The 25373-nt window shown below is 57.2% G+C and overlaps 10 protein-coding genes across 10 annotated transcripts; 6 read left to right on the top strand and 4 right to left on the bottom strand.

The window, feature by feature from the left end:
* Positions 1–297: 297 nt before the first annotated feature.
* On the top strand, positions 298–2021 carry B0T26DRAFT_740667 (uncharacterized protein; the record flags this gene model as incomplete). Its single annotated transcript, XM_060443872.1, has 3 exons — positions 298–539; positions 659–1067; positions 1185–2021. 3 exons carry the CDS (start codon positions 298–300, stop codon positions 2019–2021), a joined length of 1488 nt encoding a protein of 495 aa, XP_060295928.1.
* A 1294-nt stretch (positions 2022–3315) lies between these two features.
* On the top strand, positions 3316–6121 carry B0T26DRAFT_740666 (uncharacterized protein; the record flags this gene model as incomplete). Its single annotated transcript, XM_060443871.1, has 2 exons — positions 3316–3532; positions 3678–6121. 2 exons carry the CDS (start codon positions 3316–3318, stop codon positions 6119–6121), a joined length of 2661 nt encoding a protein of 886 aa, XP_060295927.1.
* A 1197-nt stretch (positions 6122–7318) lies between these two features.
* On the top strand, positions 7319–8775 carry B0T26DRAFT_675491 (uncharacterized protein; the record flags this gene model as incomplete). The annotated part of the gene is made up of 6 exons (XM_060439838.1): positions 7319–7357; positions 7549–7567; positions 7652–7663; positions 7755–8041; positions 8103–8486; positions 8542–8775. The coding sequence occupies 6 exons, from the start codon at positions 7319–7321 to the stop codon at positions 8773–8775; spliced, it is 975 nt and encodes a 324-aa protein (XP_060295926.1).
* A 1734-nt stretch (positions 8776–10509) lies between these two features.
* B0T26DRAFT_644923 (Metallo-dependent phosphatase-like protein) lies at positions 10510–11943 on the bottom strand (the record flags this gene model as incomplete). Its single annotated transcript, XM_060437668.1, has 2 exons — positions 10510–10719; positions 10888–11943. 2 exons carry the CDS (start codon positions 11941–11943, stop codon positions 10510–10512), a joined length of 1266 nt encoding a protein of 421 aa, XP_060295925.1.
* Positions 11944–12563: 620 nt separating this feature from the next.
* On the top strand, positions 12564–13362 carry B0T26DRAFT_282088 (uncharacterized protein). Its single transcript, XM_060434155.1, has one exon. The coding sequence runs from the start codon at positions 12668–12670 to the stop codon at positions 13145–13147; it is 480 nt and encodes a 159-aa protein (XP_060295924.1). The 5' UTR covers positions 12564–12667; the 3' UTR covers positions 13148–13362.
* A 215-nt stretch (positions 13363–13577) lies between these two features.
* B0T26DRAFT_675489 (cytochrome c oxidase assembly protein PET191-domain-containing protein) lies at positions 13578–14119 on the bottom strand (the record flags this gene model as incomplete). Its single annotated transcript, XM_060439837.1, has 2 exons — positions 13578–13978; positions 14095–14119. 2 exons carry the CDS (start codon positions 14117–14119, stop codon positions 13578–13580), a joined length of 426 nt encoding a protein of 141 aa, XP_060295923.1.
* Positions 14120–15106: 987 nt separating this feature from the next.
* Positions 15107–17358, top strand: B0T26DRAFT_740663 (Alpha/Beta hydrolase protein; the record flags this gene model as incomplete). Its single annotated transcript, XM_060443870.1, has 5 exons — positions 15107–15138; positions 15258–15337; positions 15401–15496; positions 15562–15857; positions 15934–17358. 5 exons carry the CDS (start codon positions 15107–15109, stop codon positions 17356–17358), a joined length of 1929 nt encoding a protein of 642 aa, XP_060295922.1.
* Positions 17359–21637: 4279 nt separating this feature from the next.
* B0T26DRAFT_675487 (uncharacterized protein) lies at positions 21638–22274 on the bottom strand (the record flags this gene model as incomplete). The annotated part of the gene is made up of 4 exons (XM_060439836.1): positions 21638–21694; positions 21749–21819; positions 21887–22124; positions 22179–22274. 4 exons carry the CDS (start codon positions 22272–22274, stop codon positions 21638–21640), a joined length of 462 nt encoding a protein of 153 aa, XP_060295921.1.
* Positions 22275–22663: 389 nt separating this feature from the next.
* B0T26DRAFT_647294 (RTA1 like protein-domain-containing protein) lies at positions 22664–23910 on the top strand (the record flags this gene model as incomplete). Its single annotated transcript, XM_060437886.1, has 2 exons — positions 22664–23104; positions 23269–23910. 2 exons carry the CDS (start codon positions 22664–22666, stop codon positions 23908–23910), a joined length of 1083 nt encoding a protein of 360 aa, XP_060295920.1.
* Positions 23911–24380: 470 nt separating this feature from the next.
* B0T26DRAFT_708622 (phosphatidylinositol N-acetylglucosaminyltransferase subunit C) lies at positions 24381–24952 on the bottom strand. Its single transcript, XM_060441904.1, has one exon. It carries the CDS (start codon positions 24924–24926, stop codon positions 24543–24545), a length of 384 nt encoding a protein of 127 aa, XP_060295919.1. The 5' UTR covers positions 24927–24952; the 3' UTR covers positions 24381–24542.
* Positions 24953–25373: the final 421 nt, after the last annotated feature.

Genomic DNA, 25373 nt, shown 5'->3' with positions numbered 1-25373 from the left:
AGAAACTACCGTGTAAGCCAAGGCAGTTTTGGCAAATGATCATGGTGGAAAATTGTTAGCGACACAAAGGAAAAAACGTCTCGATTGGTTATATTCGGCAAATTCGCAGACAAGTTTGACCGGTGCCGAGCCCAAGGCCAAGGGGATAGGAAATCGCGAATCTCTGTGCTGAGGGGGATCTGTGAGACAGGGCAAGAGCGCTTCCTTCCCAATCAAGGTAAGCGGGCTTGCTTAATGCAACATCAAACTCACATATGCACGCTTCTTTCACCAGCTGCTAAATTGCTAGCCCTCGCCATGGCGCGCAAGACTTTTACCGTTCACACATCGCTGCTGTTCGACCCCAAGAAGAAGGCCTTTGTCGAAAATGTGTCAATGGAGGTCGACCGCGTGGGCGGCTCCATCGCCCGCGTCTTCTCCCGCGACGACGACGATGGCGACGAGATTGCAAAGAATGACGACGACATCGATCTAAGGGGCAAGGTCGTGCTGCCGGGCTTTGTCGACAGCCACGCGCACATCTTTATCCACAGCTACGAGTGAGCACCCTTCGCCGTTCCCTCTCCCTACTTTCTATCTTGGTGTGTGTGTGTGTAGTGGGTGTTATGGTTCCTACGCGCTCAAGACGCTACAGAGCTGCGGGCTAAAACTACTCCAGCGAGCGGCCGGCGAGCGAGCAGATGCGCGACGTGTCTGCCGTGGAGCGGATCGTGAGAGCCACCAACCACGCGCGCGCCGCTCTGCTGGCCGGATACACGACGTACCGCGACCTCGGCACAGAGGCGCTGGGCGCCGCCGACGCCAACCTGCGCGACTGCATCAACCGCGGCATCACGCCCGGCCCGCGGCTGTTCGTGGCCACCGAGGCCCTGGCCAGCAGCGGGTCGTACGAGACGCGCGTCGAGAACCGGTCGCTGGGCGGCCGCGGCACCGGTATTGGCAGCGGGCTGACGGCGCCGCGCGCTTCGGATGCCGCTGATGGTGTCGACGGCGTGCGTGCCGCCGTGCGGAGGCGTGTTGGTGACGGCGCCGACCTAATCAAGTTCTACGCCGACTACCGCCGTAAGGTAATGCGCTTCCCGCCGCCGCCGGGCAAGAAGTTCTTTGGGCCAGACTCGTTGTCGGCATCGTCCGCACAGGCACGGGACCAAAAGAAGCCCAAGCCCAAGCAGCACCGGCAGCAGATAGGCCCGAGGGAAGACGGCGACATCCTGTTTCCGCCGGCGCGGCGCAACCCGGCGGTGCCGTTGTTCACGCAGGAGGAGATGGACGCCATCGTCAGCGAGGCGAACCTGGCCGAGATCCCCGTGGCGGCACACTGCGGCGAGACCCGGACGGCGCTGATGGCGGCACGGGCCGGGGTGACGAGCGTGGAGCACATCTTCGAGGACACGCACGCGGTGGCGGACGAGCTGTTCGCGGCGCTGCGGCGGGGCAACGTGCTCTGGGTGCCGACGCTGGCAGCGGCGGAGCTGCTGTCGCGGCCCATATTCGAGCAGGTCAAGGCGTCGGTCAAGCGGGCGCACGCCAGCGGGGTGCGGTTCGCGGCGGGCGGCGACACGGGCACCTTCAACCACGGGCTCAACGCGCGCGAGCTCGAGGTCATGGTCGAGGCCGGCATCCCGCTCGTCGACGTGCTCGTCGCCGCCACCGTCGGCGGCTGGGAGGCCTGCGGCGGCGACCGCTCCGGCTTTCGCTTCGGCTGGTTCGAGCACGGCAACCGCGCCGACATCATCGCCCTCGACGCCGACCCGCGCGACGACACCAGGGCCCTGCGCAAGGTCAGCTTCGTCATGAAGGACGGCCAGGTCTGGAAGCACCGCGGCCAGCCCGTCGCCGACATGGTTCCCGTGCCGCAGTGGCCGGACAGCAACGGCGGCAGCAGCGACGGGGGTGGTGCCGACAGCGACGAGTGCATCGACGACGGCGAGCCGTGGACCAATCTGAGTGCGGCTAGGCCGCATAGATTGTCCATGTCGGTGCCGCTGCCCGTGTACCAGCCAAGAAATGCCCCTGTCTAGAAGCAGGCTGTGCGTGGTTTGTCACCACTTTCCTGCTGTTCTAGGTTGACTTTTTTAAGTTAAGCGGGGCGGCAAAAAGACCAAAAAGAAAAGCTAGCTACCTATCGTGCATTTCATTACCTATCTATCTTCTCAAGAATTAAAGAGGAGCGGGGGAAAGGTCTTCCTACTCCGTATATATATACACTTAGGTAAAATGCGGAGCTGTCATGTTTTACCCCTTTTTGCTTGATCGAGGAGCATTCGCAGCACAACCCTTTTTTTCTCCTCGACCTGCTACACTGTCCTGAAGAATAGCCACAGCAAACAAGACTAGCTTTTCTTTCTTCCTAATTCTTTCTCCCTAATTCTTTCTTCCTAATTTCTCGCTGTGTGTTTTTGATAAAGATAAATTGCAATTATCACGAGTTGATGCCCTTGAACCACCAGCCACTAAAAGATCAGGGTTAGGTATGGTGCTGCAGATGGCCCAAGACGGTTTAGCAAGGTCCGACGGCTGCCCGTTCTTGCCTGCCCTAAGCCGGCTCCGGAAACCCCTGAAACAGTGCAAGTGCAGGCCTTAAGTTGTTCCCCACCCCCGCCGAAGCGCTTCCCCACAATCTTAGTCCACCCAAAAATACCAGGCCAACGTGTCCAAATATCCACGACGTACGCCGATCCTCGAGCTCACCAAAACGTCGCTGTTCCCCGCCTCCCGTACATACAGCAGGCACCTTGCATCGCTATCTGCCCTCTCCTTGGACAATCGGCTTTTTATATGACGGTACGTCAGACATTTTCCAGCCGGGCATTGCCTTCTGTCTCCCCTCCCTATCCCAAGTCCCATTGTCCTGTTGCATTGCTGGGAGCGGGTAGCAGCATCTCACCGCCCGGCCAAGTTGAGGTTGGTACTGTACACTAGATATAAGGCATCTGGTTCGACAACGCCACGCCTTCGTCATGGAGCCCGGACCCGACCAAAGTCTCAATGGCCAGGCGCCGGCGCTGCGAGGATGCTGCGAGTTTGGCGGGCCAAGTCCACTTTAAGCCTACCGCTCTCCCCACCAAGCTGATGCACCGCCCAAGGCTTGCTGTGGAGCACGGGCTGATGGTAACATGTCCAGAGGCAACCTCGGCCGACAACACAACCAGCCATCGACACCGAGTACAGACACTGGGACTGACTCGACCACGGCACACACCGCGCCGTAAACATCCTCACCTTGCTTACCTTGCTCACCTTGCTCACCTTGCTCGCCTTGCTCACCTCACCCGCCCTCGCCGGACTCTCATTCGCGCTAAAATCTCATCCATTATGGCCAAAGTTTTCTACGGCACTGTCAAGTCAGTGCTGAGTGGAGACACGCTGGTCGTTGCCAACATCAACAATCCTGCCAATGAGCGCACCTTCTCGCTGGCCTTTGTCTCTGCCCCCCGCCTGAGCAAAGACGGCGATGAGCCCTTTGCTTTTCAGTCACGCGAGTTCCTGAGGAACCTGACGGTTGGGAAGCAGATCAAGTGCACCGTTTTGTGTAAGTACTGGCGCTCAGACTACCCCCCTACGCCGCACTTGCGGATAGGGGGTCGAGCCATTTCGGCCCCTGGATTAGCTATCATGCCTCTCCTGTTGTTTACTCGACCGCTCTTGATTGGTCTAATGCTTACTTTGAGCCCAAGACATCATTCCAAACTCTGGCAGAGAGTACGGAACTGCAGCCCTCCAGGACAAGACTGAGTTTCCGGACGAGTCGGTCAAAGCTGGCTGGCTCAAGGTCAGGGAAGACGCCGGAAGGAAGGAGGAGTCGGAAGAAATTCTCGAGAGACTTGACAACTTGTGCAACCTGGAGACCCAAGCCAAGAATGAGAACAAGGGTCTCCATGCCGGCACCGGCGGCATCATCGAGGTCCAGAACGACATTGGTGGCCCCGAGTTCTTGAACGAGTGGAAGGGGAAGACGGTAGATGGAATTGTCGAACGCGTCATCAGCGGAGACCGCCTGCTCATCCGCCTACTCCTCACCGAGAAGAAGCACTGGCAGGTCATGACACTGCTTGCTGGCATCCGCACTCCGTCAACCGAGCGGATCAACACGTCTACTGGCCAGACCCAGCCCGGAGAGGAATATGGCAGCGAAGCCCGCGCATACGTCGAGCAGCGACTCCTCCAACGCCAGGTAAAGGTCAAGATTGTCGGCGCCAGTCCTCAGGGCCAGCTTGTCGCCACTGTTCTGCACCCGGTTCGAGGCAATATTGCAGAGTTCCTCCTGCAGGATGGTCTTGCCCGGTGCAACGACTTCCATTCTACCATGCTCGGCAGCGACATGGCCGCCCTCCGTGAGGCCGAGAAGAAAGCCCAGGCTGCCCGTGTGCGTCTGCACAAGAACCACGTGGCCAAATCTACCGACAGCAAAGACCTTGAGATGACCGTCATCAAGATCATTGGTGCCGATGCTATCATCGTCCGCAACAAGGCCGGCGACGAGAAGAGGATCAACCTGAGCAGTGTCCGTGGGCCCCGTGCCGGAGAGCCTTCCGAGTCGCCTTTCAGAGACGAAGCAAAGGAGTTCCTGAGGAAGAGGTTCATTGGCAAGCACGTGCGCATTACCATCGACGGTTCCAAGGCCGCCACGGACGATTTTGAGGCTCGCGACGTTGGCACTGTCATCCAGAACGGCAAGAACATCAACCTCACGCTCGTTCAGGAGGGCTACTGTTCCGTCATCAGACACAGGAAGGACGACACAGACCGCGCACCAAACTACGACGAGCTTCTAGCGGCCCAGGAAACTGCAAAGGAGGAGAAGAAGGGCATGTGGTCCGGCAAGCCTCCCAAGGTGAAACAATATGCGGATATGTCAGAGAGCGTCCAGAAGGCCAAGATTCAGCTATCCACCCTTGCTCGGCAACGGAAAGTTCCCGGCGTCGTTGATTTCTGCAAGTCCGGGTCTCGCTTCACCATCTTGATCCCCCGCGAGGGCGCCAAGTTGACGCTCGTGCTTGCTGGCGTTCGCGCTCCCCGTGCGGGTCGGACTCCGCAGGAGAAGGGAGAGCCTTTCGGGCAGGAGGCATTGGATCTGGCCAACAGACGCTGCAACCAGAGAGATTGCGAGATCGACGTGCACGACATCGACAAGGTCGGCGGCTTCATTGGCGACCTGTACATCAACCGCGAAAGCTTCGCAAAGCTTCTCGTCGAGGAGGGCTTGGCCTCTGTCCACAAATACTCGGCCGAGAAGTCAGGCAATGCGGCCGAGCTCCTGGCTGCGCAGAAGCGTGCCAAGGAGGGCAAGAAGGGGATGTGGCACGACTGGGACCCGTCTCAGGATGAAGTCGAGGAGACCGAGGCGGCACCGGCGGATTCTGCCGCGGACGCCGCCGTGACGATCGACAAGAAACCTGAAGACTACCGAGACATTGTCGTCACCAACATCGACGCTGCCGGCAAGCTCAAGATCCAAGAAATTGGCAAGGGCACTGCTTCGCTGACGACCATGATGAACGAGTTCAGGAAGTTCAACCTGGACCCCAAGAACAACGTCGCCGCCAAGGAGAACCCAAAGGCCGGAGATTACGTGGCTGCCAAATTCACGGCAGACGGCGAGTGGTACAGAGCTCGCATCCGGTCCAACGACCGCGCTGCCAAGGTGGCCGAGGTGGTCTATATCGACTACGGCAACTCTGAGAAGCAGCCGTGGTCGAAGCTCCGCCCGCTGGACCAGGCGCAGTTCGGCACGCAGAGGCTGAAGGCTCAGGCCGTGGACGCACAGCTCTCGTTTGTGCAGCTCCCCGTGGCCCCTGACTATCTCAGCGACGCCATCAACTTCATATACGAGCTCACCGAGGGCAAGCAGCTTGTGGGGAGCTTTGACTTTGTCGACACCAAGGAAAACCTAAGCTACATCACCATCTTTGACCCCAAGTCCCAGGGTTCTGCAAAGGTCACGGAATCCGTGAACCGAGAAATCGTCCTGAACGGGCATGCCATGGTCCCGCGCAAGCTTAAGCCCTGGGAGAGGAGCAAGGTGTTCGAGCCCGTGCTCAGGAGCTTGAAGGAGGCCGAGACAAAGGCAAAGGAGGACCGTCTGGGCATGTGGGAGTACGGCGATCTCACCGAAGATTAGATGCAGTTGCTGGCTGGAAGACAAGGGTGAGGTGTGTGGTGAAAGCAGATGGCGAGTATTGAATTCGGGTCATGGTCACAAAAGCCGCAGGTGGCCGCTCAAAATGGACGAGGCGGTCATATCCTAGTCCAATATCATCATAGAAAAAAGCATTGTTTCGGTCCGACGTCGGAGTTCCTCAGACACATGAGGCGCTCACATACGGAGAACCCTCGGCTACTAGTAGTAATTGCCTGCCTGGTATTCCGTGGAACTAGTAAATTGAACGAGTACAAAGTAAGTACCTAGACCACCGTCGTGTTGACAGCAGTGCCGAGCATCTGAAGGAGCTCCCAGAAACCGAGAAACGGCAGCTCTGGTTTCATATGCCTCAACTAGTCGAATCAGAAACGACGTGCTTGCCAATGCCTCAGCATTGCCCAATCAGGCAGAGAATGCGCCTCACGTTGGGCCATTCGGCGGCTGAGTAAGATCTGCCGCTAAACCCCGCAGCAGTCGTCAGTCGCCTCCAATGTAACAGTGGCGTTCGGGCACGACAGACGACAGAGCCTGGGAATCCGAATCCGCGAGGGTGAGGTGGAGTGACTGAAGAAGGCAAAAACCCAAATCAAGATATTACGCAAGGGAAGGATGGGGTGAATGGATAGGTCGGGTGTGCTTATTAACGACGGAAACTTGGCGAAGGCAGTATCTCCATGTGTCTTTGCCAGCAAGATCCCGGCCGCCATGTGCTGGAGAGCCCAAAAGGGGACCTTTTTGGAGGGGGCGCCCCCCAAAAAGTAAAAAAAGTTAAAACTCTTCCAGTCGGGTGATTCTGGACATTTCCGTGGAGCAACACAACACACAGAGACAAGGAAGGGGGAGGCCCGGCAATGGAGAAGGAGAACGGTGGGGGGCAAAGCAGATGACGATGTGGTGTGCCCCGCTAAAAGTCGCAAATATTATCCGCAGCAGCCCCGGGCGCGGCGGGCTTGACTCATATTCCCCTCCCCCCTCTATTCATACTCCTCCCTCAACAAAGTTGTTGGTGTCAGTCCACTTTGCTCTCTTTCACAAAACAAAACACAAGCAATCAAACTGCTTCATTGCTCGCTCCCTGCCAGAATATCCGGCGAAAACGAAAGAAAACACAGTTTCGTGTTTTAATCTAAGCAAGGGAAACATTTTCCACCATTCATCCCTCCGCCTCCCCCAAACATGTCTACCTCTCTGGACCAGCTCAAAGCCTCTGGCACTGTACGTCAGTCAACAGTTTACCCCGCCAAAACAACACCACCAAACCCCTCGTTTTGTTGCTCGCTATGGTTGTTAGTTAGGCTGGGTCGAGTCGGCAGCCGCCGATTGATTACCACCTCCCAGCGAGCTGTTTGCACTTTTATAATTTTTGATGTTCGTTCTTGCTGACCGTGGATTTGCAAATGGACTAGGTCGTCGTCAGTGACTCAGGTAAGCCATTCCCGGCCAGACGAGAGGAGGTGCTTTGAGCAATTGAATAGGGAAGAGCTTGTTGGCTAACACGTTCTGGTTTAGGTGACTTTGCATGTCAGTCTACCCCTCCTCCTCCTGCTCTTCCCCCCTGCCCGAACCGGTACCCTCCCTCGACCCGACGGGACAGGCGCTCACAGTTGTGTAGCTATCGGCAAGTACAAGCCGCAAGATGCCACGACCAACCCGTCGCTCATCCTGGCGGCCACCAAGAAGCCCGAGTACGCGGCGCTGTTGGATGCGGCAATTGAGCAGGCCAACAAGGAGTCGGGCAAGTCGATCGACCAGAAGGTCGAGTCGGCCCTAGACCACCTCCTGGTGCAGTTCGGCAAGAAGATCCTCGAGATCATCCCCGGCAAGGTCTCGACCGAGGTCGACGCCGCCTTCTCCTTCGACACAAAAGCCTCAGTCAACAAGGCCCTGCACATTATCGACGTACGTGTTGTCTCCGAGTTTTGATTTTAGGAGCTGTAGCTAACCCCTCTCCCCCCGACAGCTCTACAAGGCCGAGGGCATCTCCAAGGACCGCGTCCTGATCAAGGTCGCGTCGACATGGGAGGGCATCAAGGCGGCCGAGATCCTGCAGCGCGACCACGGCATCGACTGCAACCTGACGCTCATGTTCTCGCTGGTGCAGGCCATCGCGGCGGCCGAGGCCGGCGCCTTCCTCATCTCGCCCTTTGTCGGCCGCATCCTCGACTGGTACAAGGCGTCGACCAAGAAAACGTACTCCAAGGAGGACGACCCGGGCGTCGCCAGCGTCAAGGCCATCTTCAACTACTACAAGAAGTATGGCTACAAGACCATCGTCATGGGCGCTTCGTTCCGCAACACGGGCGAGATCACCGAGCTCGCCGGCTGCGACTACCTGACCATTTCCGTAAGCTCATGTCCATATTTGTAGAATGGATTCATTGCTAACATCTGACACACAGCCCAACCTGCTCGAGGACCTCGTCAACTCGGACGCGCCGGTGCCCAAGAAGCTAGACGCGGCCGGCGCAGCAGCGCTCGACATTGAGAAGAAGTCATACATCAACGACGAGCCCACGTTCCGCTTCGACTTCAACGAGGACCAGATGGCCGTTGAGAAGCTGCGCGAGGGCATCAGCAAGTTCGCCGCCGACGCCGTCACCCTCAAGGACATCATCAAGGCCAAGCTGCAGTAGGTTTGCCTGGTTCGGCATGAACAGCGCCTGCTTCGATATCATGATAACCTGGCTCGGTGGGACCAAGCCCTATATGACAAGGAAGACGCACTGGAGGAGTTTAAAATGACGTACTCTCTGGCTGATATTGCTAGTCTTTGTGCGTTATTGTGGTCGCCGCTGCTGGTGCTGCTGCTGTTCTTGCGGGTTAAGTGGTGATTTTGCGCCGCCAACGCGCGCACCACATGACGAAAGAATGAAAACAAATACATCTTTATCTATTTTTTGTGCTGCTGGCTCTGTTTGTTGCCTGCTCTTTTGCGGGACTATAAGATGAAATTATTTGTCCTTGATGCGGGCAGGCGAACGCAAAGATGGGTATTTATATACATATTCAGAGAATATCAATAGATGTCATTTTTTTTCTGGGTGTATAATGCTGTGTTGTGCCGATATGCTGTTTTGTTGTGTCGACTGGGGAGTGGTGCCTGCATTGCGGTCGAGAGTGAGGTCGGTGATTCTACCGAGAGTGAGGCTAGTGAAGATGTGTGGGCTACTAGATTGGAGTGAGTGGGTTGATACTGATGAGTGAGAGCTGGTGAGTGATACTCGTCAGGGCTCCTAAAGCCCCCGCCAGACCAACGGGTTTATTTACCTACCGCCCTTGGTCCCGGCGTTTCGGAAGCCTTGAAGAGGAAGTAGGCGGGGATTGGTCGGTCATATATATTATTATATCCCCAAGATCCTTGTTGTTGCTTTCATCCGAGTCGAGTCGAGGAAATTTAGTAGACCCCTTCTTGTTCATCGGTCGATGTCCTGTAGTTGTAGCTGGATGTTATCGAGAGCGAGCTTGCCTGGAGCTGGTTTGTATTTGGGAATGGTTGTGGTTATGTGTATGGCTATGGTTATAGTAGATGTGAGGTGAAAGACGGCGGTTCTCGCCAGCCTTAATGTCGCTGGGCTACCTAGGTAGGGCAGGTAGGTATCTAAGAACTTCACCTACTTCAACGAGATAGTGCTATAGAGAGTTATCAACGCAATTTGTTTATTCGTCACGGAATATAACCGAGTGTAGCGGCATTGGGACTTCCGCATCGGTAGGCCTCTCTCCTGTGTCTGCCTCTATTATTGTTTATTTTCTACCCCCCATTTCTCCTCTCGTATTGCTACCCCATCCACTGTTTTCGGATTGTCCCGATCTCCAACGAAATTACTCATAAAACTCGGGGGTTACAGATGCCTTCCCGAATACAAAGCAGCCAAGTTGACAATGTAATCCCAGAAGGAAACCCACTGACACACGCAACAGCGTATTGGAAGTCGAGCGTTTATTTTCTCGTGGCTCTCGGGATTAAATTTAAACGAAGTGTTTATACTCCAAGCTGGTGCCCGAGCAATAACAAACAAGTAAAGAAAAATAAAACTCAGCAACAAAGCAAAGCCCTGCCAATCGCTTTCCTCGCCCTGCCATGCTATGCCACACTACGCCATGCCAGCTATGCTATGCCATGCAATCAATGGTCTACAAGGGGTCGCCCCCTCCCATCATCATGCTGCCTCTCTAGAATGCATCCTACCGCCCTTTCTCTCCATGACCGAGTGACTTGAAGTAGTAGCCGACTTGCGTCTGTACTCTGTACGTACACAACTGCCGCTCCAAACGTACGCTTCTAGTCTGAACACTGGCGAACCCAAAAGGAAAGAGAAAGGAGATAGAAGAAAAGACGGAACCGCCAACCGATATCAACATGCAAGCTACTTCCCCTCGCCGCCGCCGCAATCAACCTGCACAATACGATGAGTGATGCGCACTCCCTCACCGTCTCCTTCGGGACTGGCCGTAGCCGCAACAGCTTCGATGACCAGCGCAGACAGCTGGCGGCCGTGGCCACAGCCAGAGTCGAGGCCAAAGGCGTACCGGATGCCCTTAGCGTGCTTGTGCGGCGCCTTCTTCTTTTTCTTGTTCTGCTTGTTGCTCTTCTTCTTGCTTGTGCTGGCGCCCGCGCTGTTAGTAGCAGCAGCAGCAGCAGCAGCAGCATCGTCATCGTCGTCGTCGTCGTCTTCCATTCCGCTGCCTTCGTCGTCACTATCGTAGTCGGTCGGCAATGCCGCCTCTGCCGCGCTGATGTCAACCTCTAGGTCCGCCTGCAGGCCGGCCTTTGCGTCATGGCCGTAGACGACCACGACGCGGTCCTGCTCGGTTCTGATGGCGTTCTGCGCGCGGTTCCACGCATGACTCCATGGCTCGCCCTCGCGGCTGTCGACCGGCACCACAGCCGCGGGCTTCTTCTTTTTCTTGTGGCGAGCTTCCTCCGTCGCCGCCTCGGAGGCCGCCGTGGCTTGGGCTTCGACGCTGGAGAGGTGGTAGTGGGGGCGGCGCGGATGGTACACCAGACTCCGCATGTTCATCACCGCCCAGCGGTCCTGCTTCTCGAGGGCCACCGACGGCACCAGGCCCGCGTGCACAACCACGATGGTCCCAGCGTTCCACGGCGGTGTGGTGGCGCCCGGAAGTCCCCCGCTAATGCGCAGGGCAATGGGCAGCGCGGCGAGCCAGTTAAGCTGCGCTTTGGACAGGGTGCGGGCCACAGCGCGGGCGTGTTCGTTCGCAGCCTTAGCTTCTTTCTCCGCTAGAACGCTGTCGACGGCTTCGCCGCCCTCGTCGCCGCCCTCGTCTGCTTCTTCCTGCTCCTCTGCCGTAGCCTGCAGCGAAGAGATGCGGCCCGCGGCCCGCAGCACGTTCTCATCGTGGTTGCCACGCACGGCGCTCGCCCCGAGGTCCATGGCCAGCTGCACTACACCAGCGCTGTCGGGTCCCTTGGTCACAATGTCTCCGGCCAGGACGAGGTGGTCGCTGCCGCTGCTGGTTTCGGCGGTGTCAGCCTCGGCATTGGCGGTGTGGCGACCGTCGGGGCTGAAGCGGGAGTTGTCAAAATCCAGCTTGGTCAGGAGGGCGCGCAAGGCCGCCAGATGTCCGTGGACGTCGCCGACGATGATGAGGCGCTTCGTTGTCGGCTGCTTCTGCCTCTGCTTCTTCTTGTTCTTCTTGCCGGTGCGCGTCTTGCCGCCGTCGTCCTTTCCCGGCGCTGGCGGAGCAGAAGGGATGAACCGCGCGGGCAGATCGCCGATGACGATGGGCTGCTGCCGCGTGGCTGTTGCCGAGTCGCCCTCTGCCTCGTCGGTAGCCATGATCGGCCTTTGCTGGTCCCGGAAGTTGTCAATGTCTTTAGAGGGCTGGGAATACTGGTAGTCTGACGGCGCTGCTGATGGCAACGGCACTTGGGTCACTGCGACGAAAGGAGTCTGCGGTTGGACATGGAAAAGACTCGGTGTGGTTGCAGCGCGGTACTCGTCTGCGGGCCCGTTCGCGTTTGTGATTTTGTCGTTGCTGCGGTCGCTGTCGCTGTCACTGCCACTGCCACTGCCACCGTCGTGGCTGCCTTGGTGGTGTTTGTTTGGGCTGGGGTCCTTCTCCGAGGGCAGCCGCGACGTCATCATGGCAGGATCTTCTGGAGCCACCCCTAGCCGCTGCTTCCCGGTCGGGGAATTCAGACCCAGGCCCAGGCCCAGCCCGTCGGCAGCCGACAGGCGCGTCGCGACCAGATAGATCGCCACGACGGCCACGGCCACGAGGCCGAAGAAAACCGTTGTACCACGCCGGTGGCGGTGGCGTTGGCGGAACCGTGCAAATAGCGCGAAAGCCATCCTGCGCCGACGCCCTCTTTTCAGCGTTGCGCGCACATGAAGTCGACCCTTTGGCTTTTCCCCCTCACGCTCCAAAGGTCGCTAAGTGGATTTTCCTTCGTCAATTAGTTTGCAGGTGGGACAATGCATGAGCTAGTCCACTCCAGTCACACCGCAGTTGGTGCTTGAAGTTTTGTTGGTTGAGCAGAGGACGAATCGTTCGGTGAGGATGGATTGGAAAAGCAGAGAGACCCTGCCGTTCATCGCCTTCTTAGCCTCCGTTCGCGTCCCTGCCTCCCTCGCCAGAACGGAGAATAGGTCCGCCTTTTGCTTTTTCTCATTATGTACTACACATCTCTTCGTGAACATGATTTACTTCACCAATATAGTTACGTGCGTCTTCGTATGTAGTAACATTAACTCCGTAATAGTCATTACAGCCTCTGACTTGACCGGCGATGGGCTTGCATCAAGGTCAAAAGGAATGCGCCACTTGACTAAATCCCCCGAAGCTAGGCGTTTGCCCAAAGGCGTTTGGATGATTACTTTACGCGAACAGATCTATATGGTCGCTGTCGCGGGGCCTTTGGCCTGGAGACGCGGGTCTGCTCAGATGCACAACACCGACAGCCTGTCTCCCGAAAGGTGTAAAAACATAGTGGAGACCAATTGTATGACATGCCAGTGTCTTCACTGCATGCCGAGTTAATATAACATACAATACACGTGCCGAGTCTCAAAACACAAGTCTACAAGCCGGTATGGCTTGTTCATGCCTCCAGCTCGGCCCAGGACGACTTCCATACCGCACCGGGCTTCACTTTACCACTACCTGGCGGAGAGACGGGACTTAGTAGTGTTCTCTCGAGCGATTTGGCCGTCAACCATTCTCAGAGGAGATGGCGAGTTTTCTTTCTGTGCCAGAACTTTGGGCAGAGCCATTAATGTAACCACCCATCCACCGTAAAAACGCCTGCCGTCTGTGCTTTCGCCCCGGTCCCCAAGAAAACTATTGTCGTTGTACAGTATGTATGATCGGCAGAGCTGCCCAGCTCAACCGCCACCCGGCCGCTCGGCTCCGTCTCCCCAGCTCAGCAGTGCCTGGTATGCGTCGCAGCGATCCGTTCGTCTCGCAATCGTCATGGCTTGGTCCCCTTGCTGGCAGCCGCAGCCGCAGCCGCAGCAGCCGCCGTAGCAGCGCGCTCCTTCTCGGCTTCGACCTCCCTCCAGTCGGGCGGGGCCATGCCGGAGCCGTCGGTGACGCCGCGGCCGCCGGCAAAGGCCGACTTGCCGGCGTAGAGCTGGTATCCGTCGCCCGTGTTGTCGGCGTCCTGCAGCTGGCGGAAGGTGACAGGCTGGTTCCCGCGGAAGCGCTTGCGCATGTCGACCATGCCCCTCCGGCACTCGCCGAACCCGCGCTTGAGCTGCTGGCACTTGGTCGGCAGCTCGTCGACTAGCGGCGGCCGCAAGCAGTCGGCCGCCGAGTGTCGCTGCACCATGACGCACTCGGACTCCTGGAGGCACTGCGCCAGCGCCGCTCCTGCATTTTTGGGGGTTGTGCCGTCAGTCAATTGGCCCAGCTCAGCCTAGCCTAGCTAATCTGGCACAGGGTTGCTGGTTGCGTGCGGGTTTCTAGGAGGGGCTGTGAGCACTCACGGATCTCCTTACATGAGCTCGGCATTGTGTGGTGGTTGCTCGAGGTTGGACTTGTCAGTCGCGAGATCGATCTCAAGGCTTGACTGGCGGGCCACTGCTCTGTCGTTTGAGAGAATCGCCCGAGTCTTCCAGGGAGCTTGGGGCGCCGTGCGGTCCGAGCTGCCCTGTCCCTCGATACGGCTAGGTAGGCTACCTAGCTAGCCGATTGGCTGGAGGCGATGTAAGGTACATACAGCCCTTGAGCCCGTACGGGGCACCCCCGTGTTTTCCAGCTGCGGAGCGCGGTGCGGGATACGGAATACTGTGTAATACGCTCCTCGCTGGCGCCCCCTTTTCTAGCTCGGTTCAAGAATGTTTTTCCCCATGGTTCATAGCCCACCCCATGAGTTTGCTTCCATTTTAGCGGAATCTTGCTTCCATAATAAACTGGGGACAACAGCCCGTCCATCTCACAGAACCGGCTGCAAGACATTGAGGCTCTCGCTTGCCTTGCTGTCGAAGTACCAAACGAAGTAGTCGTGCCTTGCAGCGGTCTTGGGCATCCCATCCCAGCGGCCCACCGCCTTTGGAGGGCAAGCGCAGCAAGAGGCCGTTTCGCATGTGACTTGCGTGACATCACAGGGTCTCTGTCACACCAGCCTCCAGCCCACCCCACATTCATCATCTGCAGCCCAGGTATTCCATACCACCTCCATTACGAATACTTAGTCGCTCTTTCTTGCGAAGCAACTTAACCTTCGACGACCCCGGAACCTCTCCCGACTGCCTTGGAAGCGCCGCACGGAATTCCGTTCGATCCAGAGAATGTCTTGCACGGTGAAGAGCGCCACTCCCTGCTAATTTTCCCTTACATATCCGCGAATACAAGAGAAAAGCAGCCAACATCTACATTTGATCCGCCACCGGGTCCCGCCCGCGCGTCAAACTCCTGTCGTATTTATTGTATTCAACTTCAACCACACAAGCTGCGCCGATGCATTACAGTAGCTAGAGTCGCTGGGAAGTCGCCAAGATGCCTGTTCCCTTTCTGGGGCGTTTGAACATGTGAGAAAGACAAGATGGCCCATCCTCTCTCCTTGCCGCCTTCTTTGCCGCAATGCCCCGTCCGTGCGGTGCCCGTAAGCATTTGGCTGACCGCGTGTCCATGGCTGCCCCCGGCGCAGCACCGAGTATGCCGCGCTCGTCGGATCGTTTTTGCTCGTAGGGCTCGAGGCTCTCATTCGCGTCTTGACTCTTGCTCTTCGTAAGCACTTCTGCTATTCGAAATGCCTACCTTATCTAGGCACCGTAGCTAACAGCCCCGAAGCATCCTCACTCCTCGCCGTCTTCTACGGGATATCGCGACGTCTGTTTAACAGACTGACATCTCCGCAGCAAAAGCGGGCCGAGCAGAGAAGAAGATGTACGTGCCCTGCCAACCCCGTCTGTCCCACGCTAGTGCGCGCCGCTGACACTCCGAGACATCAGCCGTGTCGGCGTCGATTCGCGATGCCTCCGATTTTGTTGACATATGTGCCATGTTCGGCTACACTGCCGAGGAGCACGTAGTGCAGACCGAGGACGGATATCTCCTCGGCCTGCACCGGCTGGCATGGCGGAAGGGCGAAGAGGATGTGAGGGTCAACCGCGGCCCTAACAGCGTCAAGAAGCGAGTCGTCTACCTGCACCACGGCCTTCTCATGAACAGCGAGGTGTGGGTCTGCTTGACAGACGAGCAGCGAGCCCTGCCGTTTGTGCTTGTTGACCACGGCTTTGATGTTTGGGTAAGGAGCCTCCCCCTCCTTCTTCCTCTCGTCCAATCCTTAGCAGGGATGTATGCCAATGACAGACCACGTGAAGTTAGGGAATAATCGCGGCAACAAGTACTCGAAGAAGTCTATCAAATGTTCGCCCACCTCGCTCGAGTTTTGGAACTTTTCGATCGACGAGTTTGCCTTTTACGACATCCCCGACAGCATCAGCTACATCCTAGACACCACGGGTCAGCCATCGTTGTCGTACATTGGCTTCTCGCAAGGCACTGCCCAGGCATTCGCCAGCCTCGCTGTCCATCCAAAGCTCAACGACCAGGTCAACGTATTCATTGCTCTCGCGCCCGCCATGTCCCCTGCCGGCCTCTCCAACGGCATCGTTGACGCGCTGGTCAAGGCCTCGCCCCAGGTCTTGTTCTTGCTCTTCGGGCGCCGGTCAATTCTCAGCTCTGCCACCATGTGGCAGTCGATCCTGTACCCGCCCTTGTTCACCAAGGTCATCGATGTCGGCCTGGCCTTTCTGTTCAACTGGAAGACGCAAAACATCAGCACTTCGCAGAAGCTTGCTGCCTATCCCCATCTGTACTCGTTTACCAGCACCAAGTCGGTCGTCCACTGGTTCCAGATCATCCGCACGAAGTCATTCCAGATGTTCGACGACGACGTGCACCCGCCCATGCTGCTGTCCTCCAGCAGCAAGTACACCAAGGTGGCAAAGTATCCCACCCGCAACATCAAAACGCCCATCGTCCTGGTGTACGGAGGTAGCGACTCGCTGGTGGACATCAAGGTCATGCTCCGCGAGCTGCCAAGTCAGACAGTCGCCATCGAGATTCCGCACTACGAGCACCTCGACTTCCTCTGGGCACGGGACGTTGACTCCCAGGTTTTTGGCCACGTCTTCGATGCTCTCGAGAGCTTCACGGGCGCTGAACATACCAAGGAAGAGTTTGAAAGGTACCGCAGCGCGAGGCACACCAGCTTGATCTCTAGGAATTCGTTTGGACGGCACGCCGCTCGGGGCAGCGATGTCGTCGACAGCGATGTGAGCACCGCGGTGGGCTGGAGCAACGAGGACGACACCCCGGTCGGGCCCGGCGAGGAGCACGAAAATGAAATTGCAGAGAGGTCCGATTTTGTGCCCGAAGGCCGGCCCGATACCGCGATGGTCAGGCAATCACACCAGGCCCGTGAGAGCCAAATCCCCTCGCCGAGTGCCACGTCCCGGCTGGCCAAGCCCCGCGGACTCCGGGTCGCGATGCCGGACGAGGACGGCTATAGCCGGCACAGCCCGAGCCCCTCGGCGTCGAGCACGCGAGCCGCTCGTCTCGACGAATCGGTGGGGACCGAGGCGACGCTGGACGGGATGCAGGACCGCGACCTCGACTTTGAACCCGTGTCGCCGGCGACGTCGATAAAGCGTAGGAGCGTTGGCGAGTGCCAGCTAAGCCTGGACTCGATGAAAAGGGGCCGCGGGATCAGTCTCGGTGCCAGTAGGTTTCCCGAGACCTAGTTTGCTGCACCGCGATTTGTTCTGGAATTTTGCAACCAACCGGAAAGAAAGAAAGGCCCAAGTAGCTTGGTTCTTTTCTGCCCTTGGGTCCGAAAACACTTCTTTTACTCCCCGTCCCCATCCCACACAGATAACCCAGTCCCTTGCGATTTTCCCTACTCTATTGTGTCCGATTAGCGGGATCGCTGACTTGCGGGTGACAGGTAAAGCTGTTGGAGGCATTACTACTAGCAGTACTGACATTGCCGCCCTCGCGGGCAGGTCGGATCATGGGGCTGGGTTACGGCGGACTTCGGGGAAGAAGTAAAGAGAAGAGGGGAACAGAGTGTGTGTGCACCGGCGTTGAAACAACATGCCACCCACCTTTTGTCTAGGGGAGATGTGTAATCCCATATGTATTGAAAATGGGAGAGAGGGTGATAGGGGGAGAGGGGGAGAGGGGGAGAGGGGGAGAGGGGGAGAGGGGGAGAGGGGGAGAGGGGGAGATGCGGAGGGAACGGACAGAGAATTGTTGCCGGGCCTTGGGATGGGCTGCGTCAGTTGTGGTATGCGAGCAAGCCTCTCCCCCCTTCTCTCTCCCCCTTGTCTAAAAACAACACAACAAATACACGCGGAACCGGGTAGATGTATACATACATGCTTGTACTTGTAAAGCTACGCTACCGTACAGAATGGAAGGGCTAAACTATTTATACATGAATATAAACATCACTGGGATGCGATTGCTGTTAGCTGGGAGACTATGTTTGTGGCCTCGATATATTTCCGTTCAATAACGAGTAGATGGGAAAAGGCAGGGGCTTCTCCTTACGCCACGTCTACCGCAACAGATCGAGATAGCGTGAAAGGGGCAAGCTAGCTGTTGCGTTTCCTTGCATGATAGGATGATGGGATGATGATAGATCGACAGTCCACGTTCAGCTGGCTCCCCCTGTGCACACAAACCACGCACAGCAGGTCGGCAAACTCTTTCCCGAACCGACGGCAGGACGGACGGAACCTTAGCGTGCTGGTGTAATTCTTTCAGGGGCCGAGGTGGCGCCAGGGAGGGATCAGGGGCGTTTAGTTAAGTTAGTTTAGTTAAGTTAGTTGATGGTGCTGGTGCAGCCGTGGTGTGCTTCGCTGGTTTCTCGGGTTTGATATGTAAGGTAGGGAGGTAGGGAGGTCTAGGGTAGGTAGGTAGAAAGGTACATGTAGAGGGTGCTTCAATCGCATTAGCCGTCGTCAATACAACCGGTGATTGCTTCTGAAAGGTGTGTGCCTTTCCTAGCCGACGGGAGAGGGTTCCTATCTACGCGCTGAGACGGAGACGGACAGGTATAACTGGGCAGACATTCCAGCCATTGGGGACATTCTACATGTCCAGATGTATGAAGGTCCGCTGTTGGCCTGCTCTTGTTGGTCTTCTCCAGCCTGAGCTGTCAGCCGTGCTTGGCTACCTACTTAGGCAGGTACCTACGGATACCTTGGGGGGGGGAGAATTAATATACATACATACATACATACATACATGCATAGCCCTAACTAGAACGCTATGCCGGGGGCCGTGACCGCCTGGCGTTTGCCCTCCTAGGGCACCTCATTTCCTGCCGTTTGAGAGGGTCCTCTCGCGTTGCTTGGGCGTAAAACAGGCCGGCCGGCGGTTTATCGGCCATATGAGCTAGACTTCATGAACTTGGCGAGTGAGAATGCCGGCGCGTATTTCTCGGGCAGATAAATCTATTTGTCTCATGAGTATCATCTTCCTAGCAGGGTTGCTCTGTTTACCAACCTTGACATTCTAGTCTGGTAGGGGAAATAAGAGAGGGAGAGGCAGAGAGGGAAAGGATGAAGGGCCTCGGCCAGAGAAGAACCAAACGGATGGATGAACCCTGACGCTAGAGGGAATATCTGTAGCAAGCGCCCCAACAGGGACCGGGAGTTGCTTGCAATCTGATAGCTAGTTCTGGCTCTGTATCGAGACGGCCTGTGCTATTATTCATCTAGGGCCTGGACAGCCTCGGACTCACCGGTGCCCGGCCGGGAGAGTTCTAAGCATATGTATACATACGTGGTACGCATTGGCTCGCTGCCCCTGTATCTCCTTGATGGCGGGAGCTTGCTGCTGCTTCCTCCCGTCCAGTCTTTTGGTTTCTATGTACCGTGAATGTCTTGTTATTGTTACTTGCCTTGTTCATCTCCCGTATCTCGTCTCTTCTCTCTGCCTCCTTGTCAGAATCCCCCCTTCGTCCTCCCTCCCTCCCGGCTCTGGTCTGGGCTAGTTTGGCCGGTATCAAGTGGACAGGAGCAAGCTAATATCTGTATCGTACGGAAATTGTTTGTCGTTGGAGAGTTTTTAGAGGTGTACTCCTTTACACGACGGACCGTGACATATCTTTGACAAAAGGGGGTTAGGGCTTTATTATTACCACCGCCCTCATCGATGCTTTGACTCCGTTTCCTTCCGTTTTGCTCTACAGGTGCAATGGTAGCTAGGCCCCCTTTTGACATATCTTTCTGCTATCAAGTTGCACGCACCCGCCCTGCTCTTCTGCCAGCAAACGCACCTCTGCTTGAGTGCAAACAGTTACCTACCTGCCTAAGGTAAAGCGGCGGGCTTGGGGGCCGCGGTGGATTTCCGCCAAGCCGTTGCACACAGATATCTGACGCGCGTTAGAGCTAAGCTATACGAGACACGATCTAGAGCAAGGACGGGCTGTGGCTCGCGGGGGAGCTCATGGTACGATGGTTGGTTTGGGCTTACTCCAATACGCTGTAGTGGTAGACAGTGCCCAGCGCACATGTCCCGCGCCAGGCCAGGCCCGGAGATTTCACGTTGTGTCGGCGGCTTGGTCCTGAGGCGAGGTGCAGAGAAATTCCAGTGTTTGGCTGCATACCTGGAGAAGAAAGAAATCAGGGAGGAGGGGGGTGGTGAAAGCCGGCAGCGTAAGTTATAACCTAAGTAGGTAGTCGATGGCCCCTGGACGTAAATAACCAAGGTAACTTTATCTTTGGACGGGTCTCTACGACGGGTCGGCCAGAGGGCAATGTTGGTTCCAGACTCTATTTCGGTACATTTCAATCATTTAAACGCGTCTTCTGTATGTTTCTCCCGAACTGGATAAAGTCCGGTTGGATTGCAAGGCGGTGCAGTACGTGTTGCCCCAAGACAGACCAGGTGAGTGATGATTACTTACCTAACCTAGAAGATTACGTGTCGTGGTCACTCGAGCGCGGTCTTGGATGTCGGCGTTATGAAGCCCAAAGGGTCTAGGAAGTGTGTGCGTCCCGCACGGGTATTGGGTATTGATTGTGTATTGTGTGGTTGCAGATGGATTGGACGAAACGACGATTTGGGCAAGGACCAGGGGGTGACGTACGCCTGCGCCGCCGTTATGCTTCGCCCTCAGGTGGCTGGTTACACAACCTAGCGGTCGACGGAAGGTGCCGAATGCGCAGTCGAAACGTCCTGCCCGTCTGGCGGTGGATTGATTTGCTGACGCCGAAAAATACGCAGTGGGCTTGCATGGCGCTTGAAGCATGACCGCTCCTGATTTTCGTGTCGGTGAAGGCCTGCAGTACAGTCCTGGATAGCTCAATTCGTTGATTCGTTATCAAACGGGCGTGTCTTTATTAGGTTTGGTTGGAGACGGCCCGCTCAGTAAACGTAATTTTCAGGAGGCTCAGGGCCTGATTTACCCGCTGCGAGGCTGACTTCCATGGTTCTGGAAGCGGCGCCGTGGGGCCAGTGCCTGCCCATAGCGTGGCATTGCTTGAAAGGGGAGTTGGGATGGAGTCTCGATTGGCAGTCTTCCGAGCTCGATAGCCGGAGTAAATTCGACAAGTATTCTGGCCGGCAGTGCACTTCGAGACCGACTGATAATCAATGACAAGGTCGGGGCCAATGAAAGGGCCTGAGGCCAGCCGCCAACCAGGCTTGCTGCCAGTTGCCAAGCGTTAAGCGAGTGCGAAAGACCACGAAGGACGATGCTCAGCCCCAGCTTAGCTAAGACTTCTAGATTCGGCAGCATCGAGCCGCTTCCTCCCGCGCAGTTGACGTTTAGCGAATGCGAGCTCCATGAGCCAGCCCTAAAGGCTTCCCTGACTGATCATTCTAGGTTGATAGCGCAATGCACCCGCAATACGTATCCACCGCCATCCATGGCAGACAAACAAACTCAAAAGACTCATCTCAAAGACGCGTCGTCCACTCTCTGCTGCATCTGCCAAGACCAAGACCAACAATGCCACGTCCCTGCACTGTGCTCGCACTCGCATCGTCGCCAACCGAAGACGGAACTTAAACAGCGACTTGACTTGGCCTGACCTGACCGACCGCCTGCATTGTTGCCCAGCGCTGCAGGGCCAAGAGAGTTGGGCCCCGTTGGCGATCCAGAGAGGGTGTTCCTACCGCCCGGTATCTATCTGGGCCTAGGATCACAATGCCCTTGTTGGGCATTTTGTCGCGGAGAATCCCACTTTCTGCGGCTCGGTCAGCAAGCGAGCAAGCGCTAAGCGACGCCGCGAGGCTCAACGGCGGTCAACGTACGTATGTAAGCCAGCCAGTCCTTCGGGTATCGTCCACGTCCCACAGTGCTCCCAGCAGAGCTAGGGGCCATCAGTTGCCCCAGCGGGGCGTGGACAGGTCGTCCTGCCCTGACTCCTGTATTAGGTACGTCCTTGTCCGTCGGGCCAAGCAAGCACCCAGCGCTCGGAACCTGGCCGTTGGTCTTGTCATCGCCTACTAGTCCGTCTCGCGAGTGCGAGTGCGTCCAGCCCCCGGCAACCTGGGGGCACAGTGTTGCACTGGAACACATCCTACTGTCCTGGGTATGGAATACCTCGTCGACAGCCTCCTCATTTGCTTCAACGCCCTTGCTCTCATTGGTCTGCGCCAGGCGGGGACTCGTCCTGCCTGTCGCTCCCCCTGCCAACATGGATAACTATAAGACCTTGTGTCACTCATCTCCCATGTATTCGTATGTCTCCTGGATAGCTTAAACCAGAACTGCCTCATATCCATACCATACACTGCCTTTCAATGCACAGTTCGTTCGTTCTTTGAGCATCCTTGATCCAAACATCGACGGCACAGGCCTCGCAACCTCGCCCCCGGAGCCCAAGGTGAAGCCGCTCCCGTATAACTCTCTCCTCATACAACAAGGCTGGACTGGGTAACAGTTCATACATATATCCCCCCGAGCCCTCCCCAAGCCACCCAGACGGGACATAGAGCAGGAAACTTCACCCACTCCGACTCTCGGCACCAGCGAGCCGCATACGACTCACAAAAGAACTAGTCACATAGCCAACGACACCAGTCAAGATGGCCGACGACGACAGAACACCGCCTCCCAATGGCTACAAGACGTGGGGAGAGTTCTGCGCATCGGACCCGACCAACCTCATCTGCGTCAACGTCGATAGCAACTACGAGTACAAGCCTAGCCTGGCGGCCAACTCGCTGTTCGCGGCGCTGCTCGGCCTGTCCATGCTCGGCTTCATCGTCACGTACGCCGTGACGCGCCGCGGCACCGCCTTCACCGTCGCCTTCGTCCTCGGCACCCTCACCGAGGTCATCGGCTACGCAGGCCGCATCATCAGCCACGGCAACGTGTGGGACCAGAACGGCTTCCTCATCCAGATCATTTGTCTTACTATCGCTCCCGCCTTTCTGGCCGCCGGCATCTACCTCTGCCTCCGTCGCATCGTCTACGTCTTTGGCGCCGAGAACTCGCGCATCTCCCCCGCCATGTACACCCGCTTCGTAAGTAACCCCCTCCTGCTAGATCCAACCTTCGTTTTCTGTCTGTCTGTCTGTCTGTCTGCCGAGTGTGGATATTTCATCAGACAGCCCCCCCCCCCCCCCAAAAAAAAAATCGGGGAGGCGAGAAGAGAGAACAGATATTCTAACACAGCCCTTCTAAACAGTTCATCCCCTGCGACGTCATCTCGCTCGTGCTGCAGGCGGCCGGCGGCGCGCTGGCGTCCATCGCCGACAACGACCAGCGGGACCTGCTCAACGCGGGCAACAACATCATGATCGCGGGCCTGTCGTTCCAAGTCTTCACGTTGCTCGTCTTCATCGTCGTGTCGGTCGACTTTGGGCTCAACGTGATGCGGCGGCACCGGAAGCTGGGCGAAGCCTCGCTCGACCAGAGCGAGATGGCCGTGCGCCTCCGCGGCGCCTGGACGTTCCGCGCCGTGCTGGCCGCGCTGGCCCTCGCCACCATCGCCATCTTCTGGCGCTCCGTGTTTCGCGTCGCCGAGCTCAGCGGCGGCTGGGACGGCCCGCTGATGGGCCGCGAGGACCTGTTCATCGGGTTTGAAGGTGTCATGATCGTTGTCGCATGTTTTGCGCTCAACGTCTTCCACCCCAGCGTCTTCGCCCGCGACATCATGGCCCCCGGCTTCGGCAACCTCACCAAGACGGGCGCCAAGCCCGGCCACCAAAAGGTCGAGAGCTACGACCGCGCATACCTCTCCCCCGGCAGCAGCGACACCGAGGCACTACCCATGGGCAACGTGGCGACCCAGGCCCCCGCGGGCTATGCGTCGTCTCATCGCGCTTGATTTTGAGAAGGGGGATGAGCGGGTGTTTTATGATTTTCTCAAAAAGAGATACCACCAAACAAACTCTTGATATATGTCCATGTTTCAGCGGAGGGGGCCGAGGGGGGGTTCCTTTTGTTTTCTAGGTTGGTTAGTTGGTTGGTTGGTTGGTTACTTAGGTTCAATAGATCCCCTAGACCAATATATGTATATCTTCTCTATTACCATTTTGTTTTTCATTAGCGATTTGTCTCTCAAGGGAACCGAGGCGGGAGGGACAACGATTTGGCAGTTTCTTACCTTGCCACTGGAATTCTCGTTTGGGCTTACGATGCGGCATGGTTTCCTTTTTTCCTTTGTTCAGGGAGTGGGACATGATAGACGGCCCGCCCTCCCTGATTAGGTATATTTACTGTGGCCATACCAACATGCCAAGAGGGGGACGACGAGTTAGAGAGATACATAATATAGAATAGGCTTTTGCTAATAGGATACTATGGTTCACGTACACCCAACGCAAAGAGATTGGTCAGCAGTGACAAACACCAAAACGCCCAGTTTATATTTATCACCGCATTAACTACGTTACGTGTCTATTACGGCATGTCTATCCATGTACAATCCATATACTCCCGACGAGAAAAAACACACGTCTATTCGTCATCCCAGTGCCTGCGGCTGATGATGATGGGGCGGGCGGGGTCCCAGGGGCCGTAGATCTCGTTCTTGTACTTTTGCAGGCCGATGAGCCACCAGCTGCAGCCGCCCATGGCGACGGCCGAGATGAGGCAGGCGACGACCATGCCCAGCAAACCCTTCTTCCAGGGCCAGCCGCGCTCGTCGCCGAGGATCATGCCGACGCCGGCGCCGGCGCCGAGGACCAGCAGCACCGTCAGGGCGACGTGGTAGCGCCAGCTGCGGTGGCGGGCGTACCGGCGGAAGACGGGGAAGAGGCCGAAGACCTCGATGCTGAACAGCGTCAGGCTGAACACCTGGCCCGTCGACGGCAGGCGGCTGGCCAGCACTGTCGACGCCATCAGCGCCGCGTTGGTCGACAGCGACGCCACCGAGACCTTGTGCACCCCGACCCACGTGCCCGAGTAGTCGAAGAAGAAGACGTTGATGGCGAGCAGCCAGAACGAGATGGCCCAGATGCTGTCCGACGACGTCGACCGCGTCAGCGACTTCAGGATGGGTGACAGCCCCAGCAGCGTGAAGTAGATCAGCATGGCCGACTTGATGGTGCCAACGCGCAGGTAGACCCTCCCTCCGCGCGAGGGCGAGTCGTCCCGGAACCTAGACGCTCCGCGCGTCTCCCCGCTACCCGTCCCGGAGCGGGAGACGCCGGCGGCAGAGCCGGTCACGCTGGTCTGGGAGGCGGCCGAGTGCACGGAGCTGGCCGACTTCGAGTGCGCGTGGCTCGGGCTCAGCAGGCCGCCGACGCTGGTGGTGCTGCTGCCGCCATACTGACCCAGGTGGGCGGC

The sequence above is a fragment of the Lasiosphaeria miniovina genome (assembly GCF_030549165.1).
Source record: "Lasiosphaeria miniovina strain SMH2392-1A chromosome Unknown B0T26scaffold_4, whole genome shotgun sequence".
Lineage (NCBI taxonomy): Eukaryota > Fungi > Ascomycota > Sordariomycetes > Sordariales > Lasiosphaeriaceae > Lasiosphaeria > Lasiosphaeria miniovina.
This window is presented reverse-complemented; position numbering and strand designations above follow the sequence as displayed.

Excerpts from the sequence above, each read along its gene's own strand:
- B0T26DRAFT_282088 (XM_060434155.1), top strand. The coding sequence starts at position 12,668 with ATGGATTGGAAAAGCAGAGAGACCCTGCCGTTCATCGCCTTCTTAGCC.
- B0T26DRAFT_708622 (XM_060441904.1), bottom strand. The coding sequence starts at position 24,926 with ATGGCGTCGACAGTGCTGGCCAGCCGCCTGCCGTCGACGGGCCAGGTG.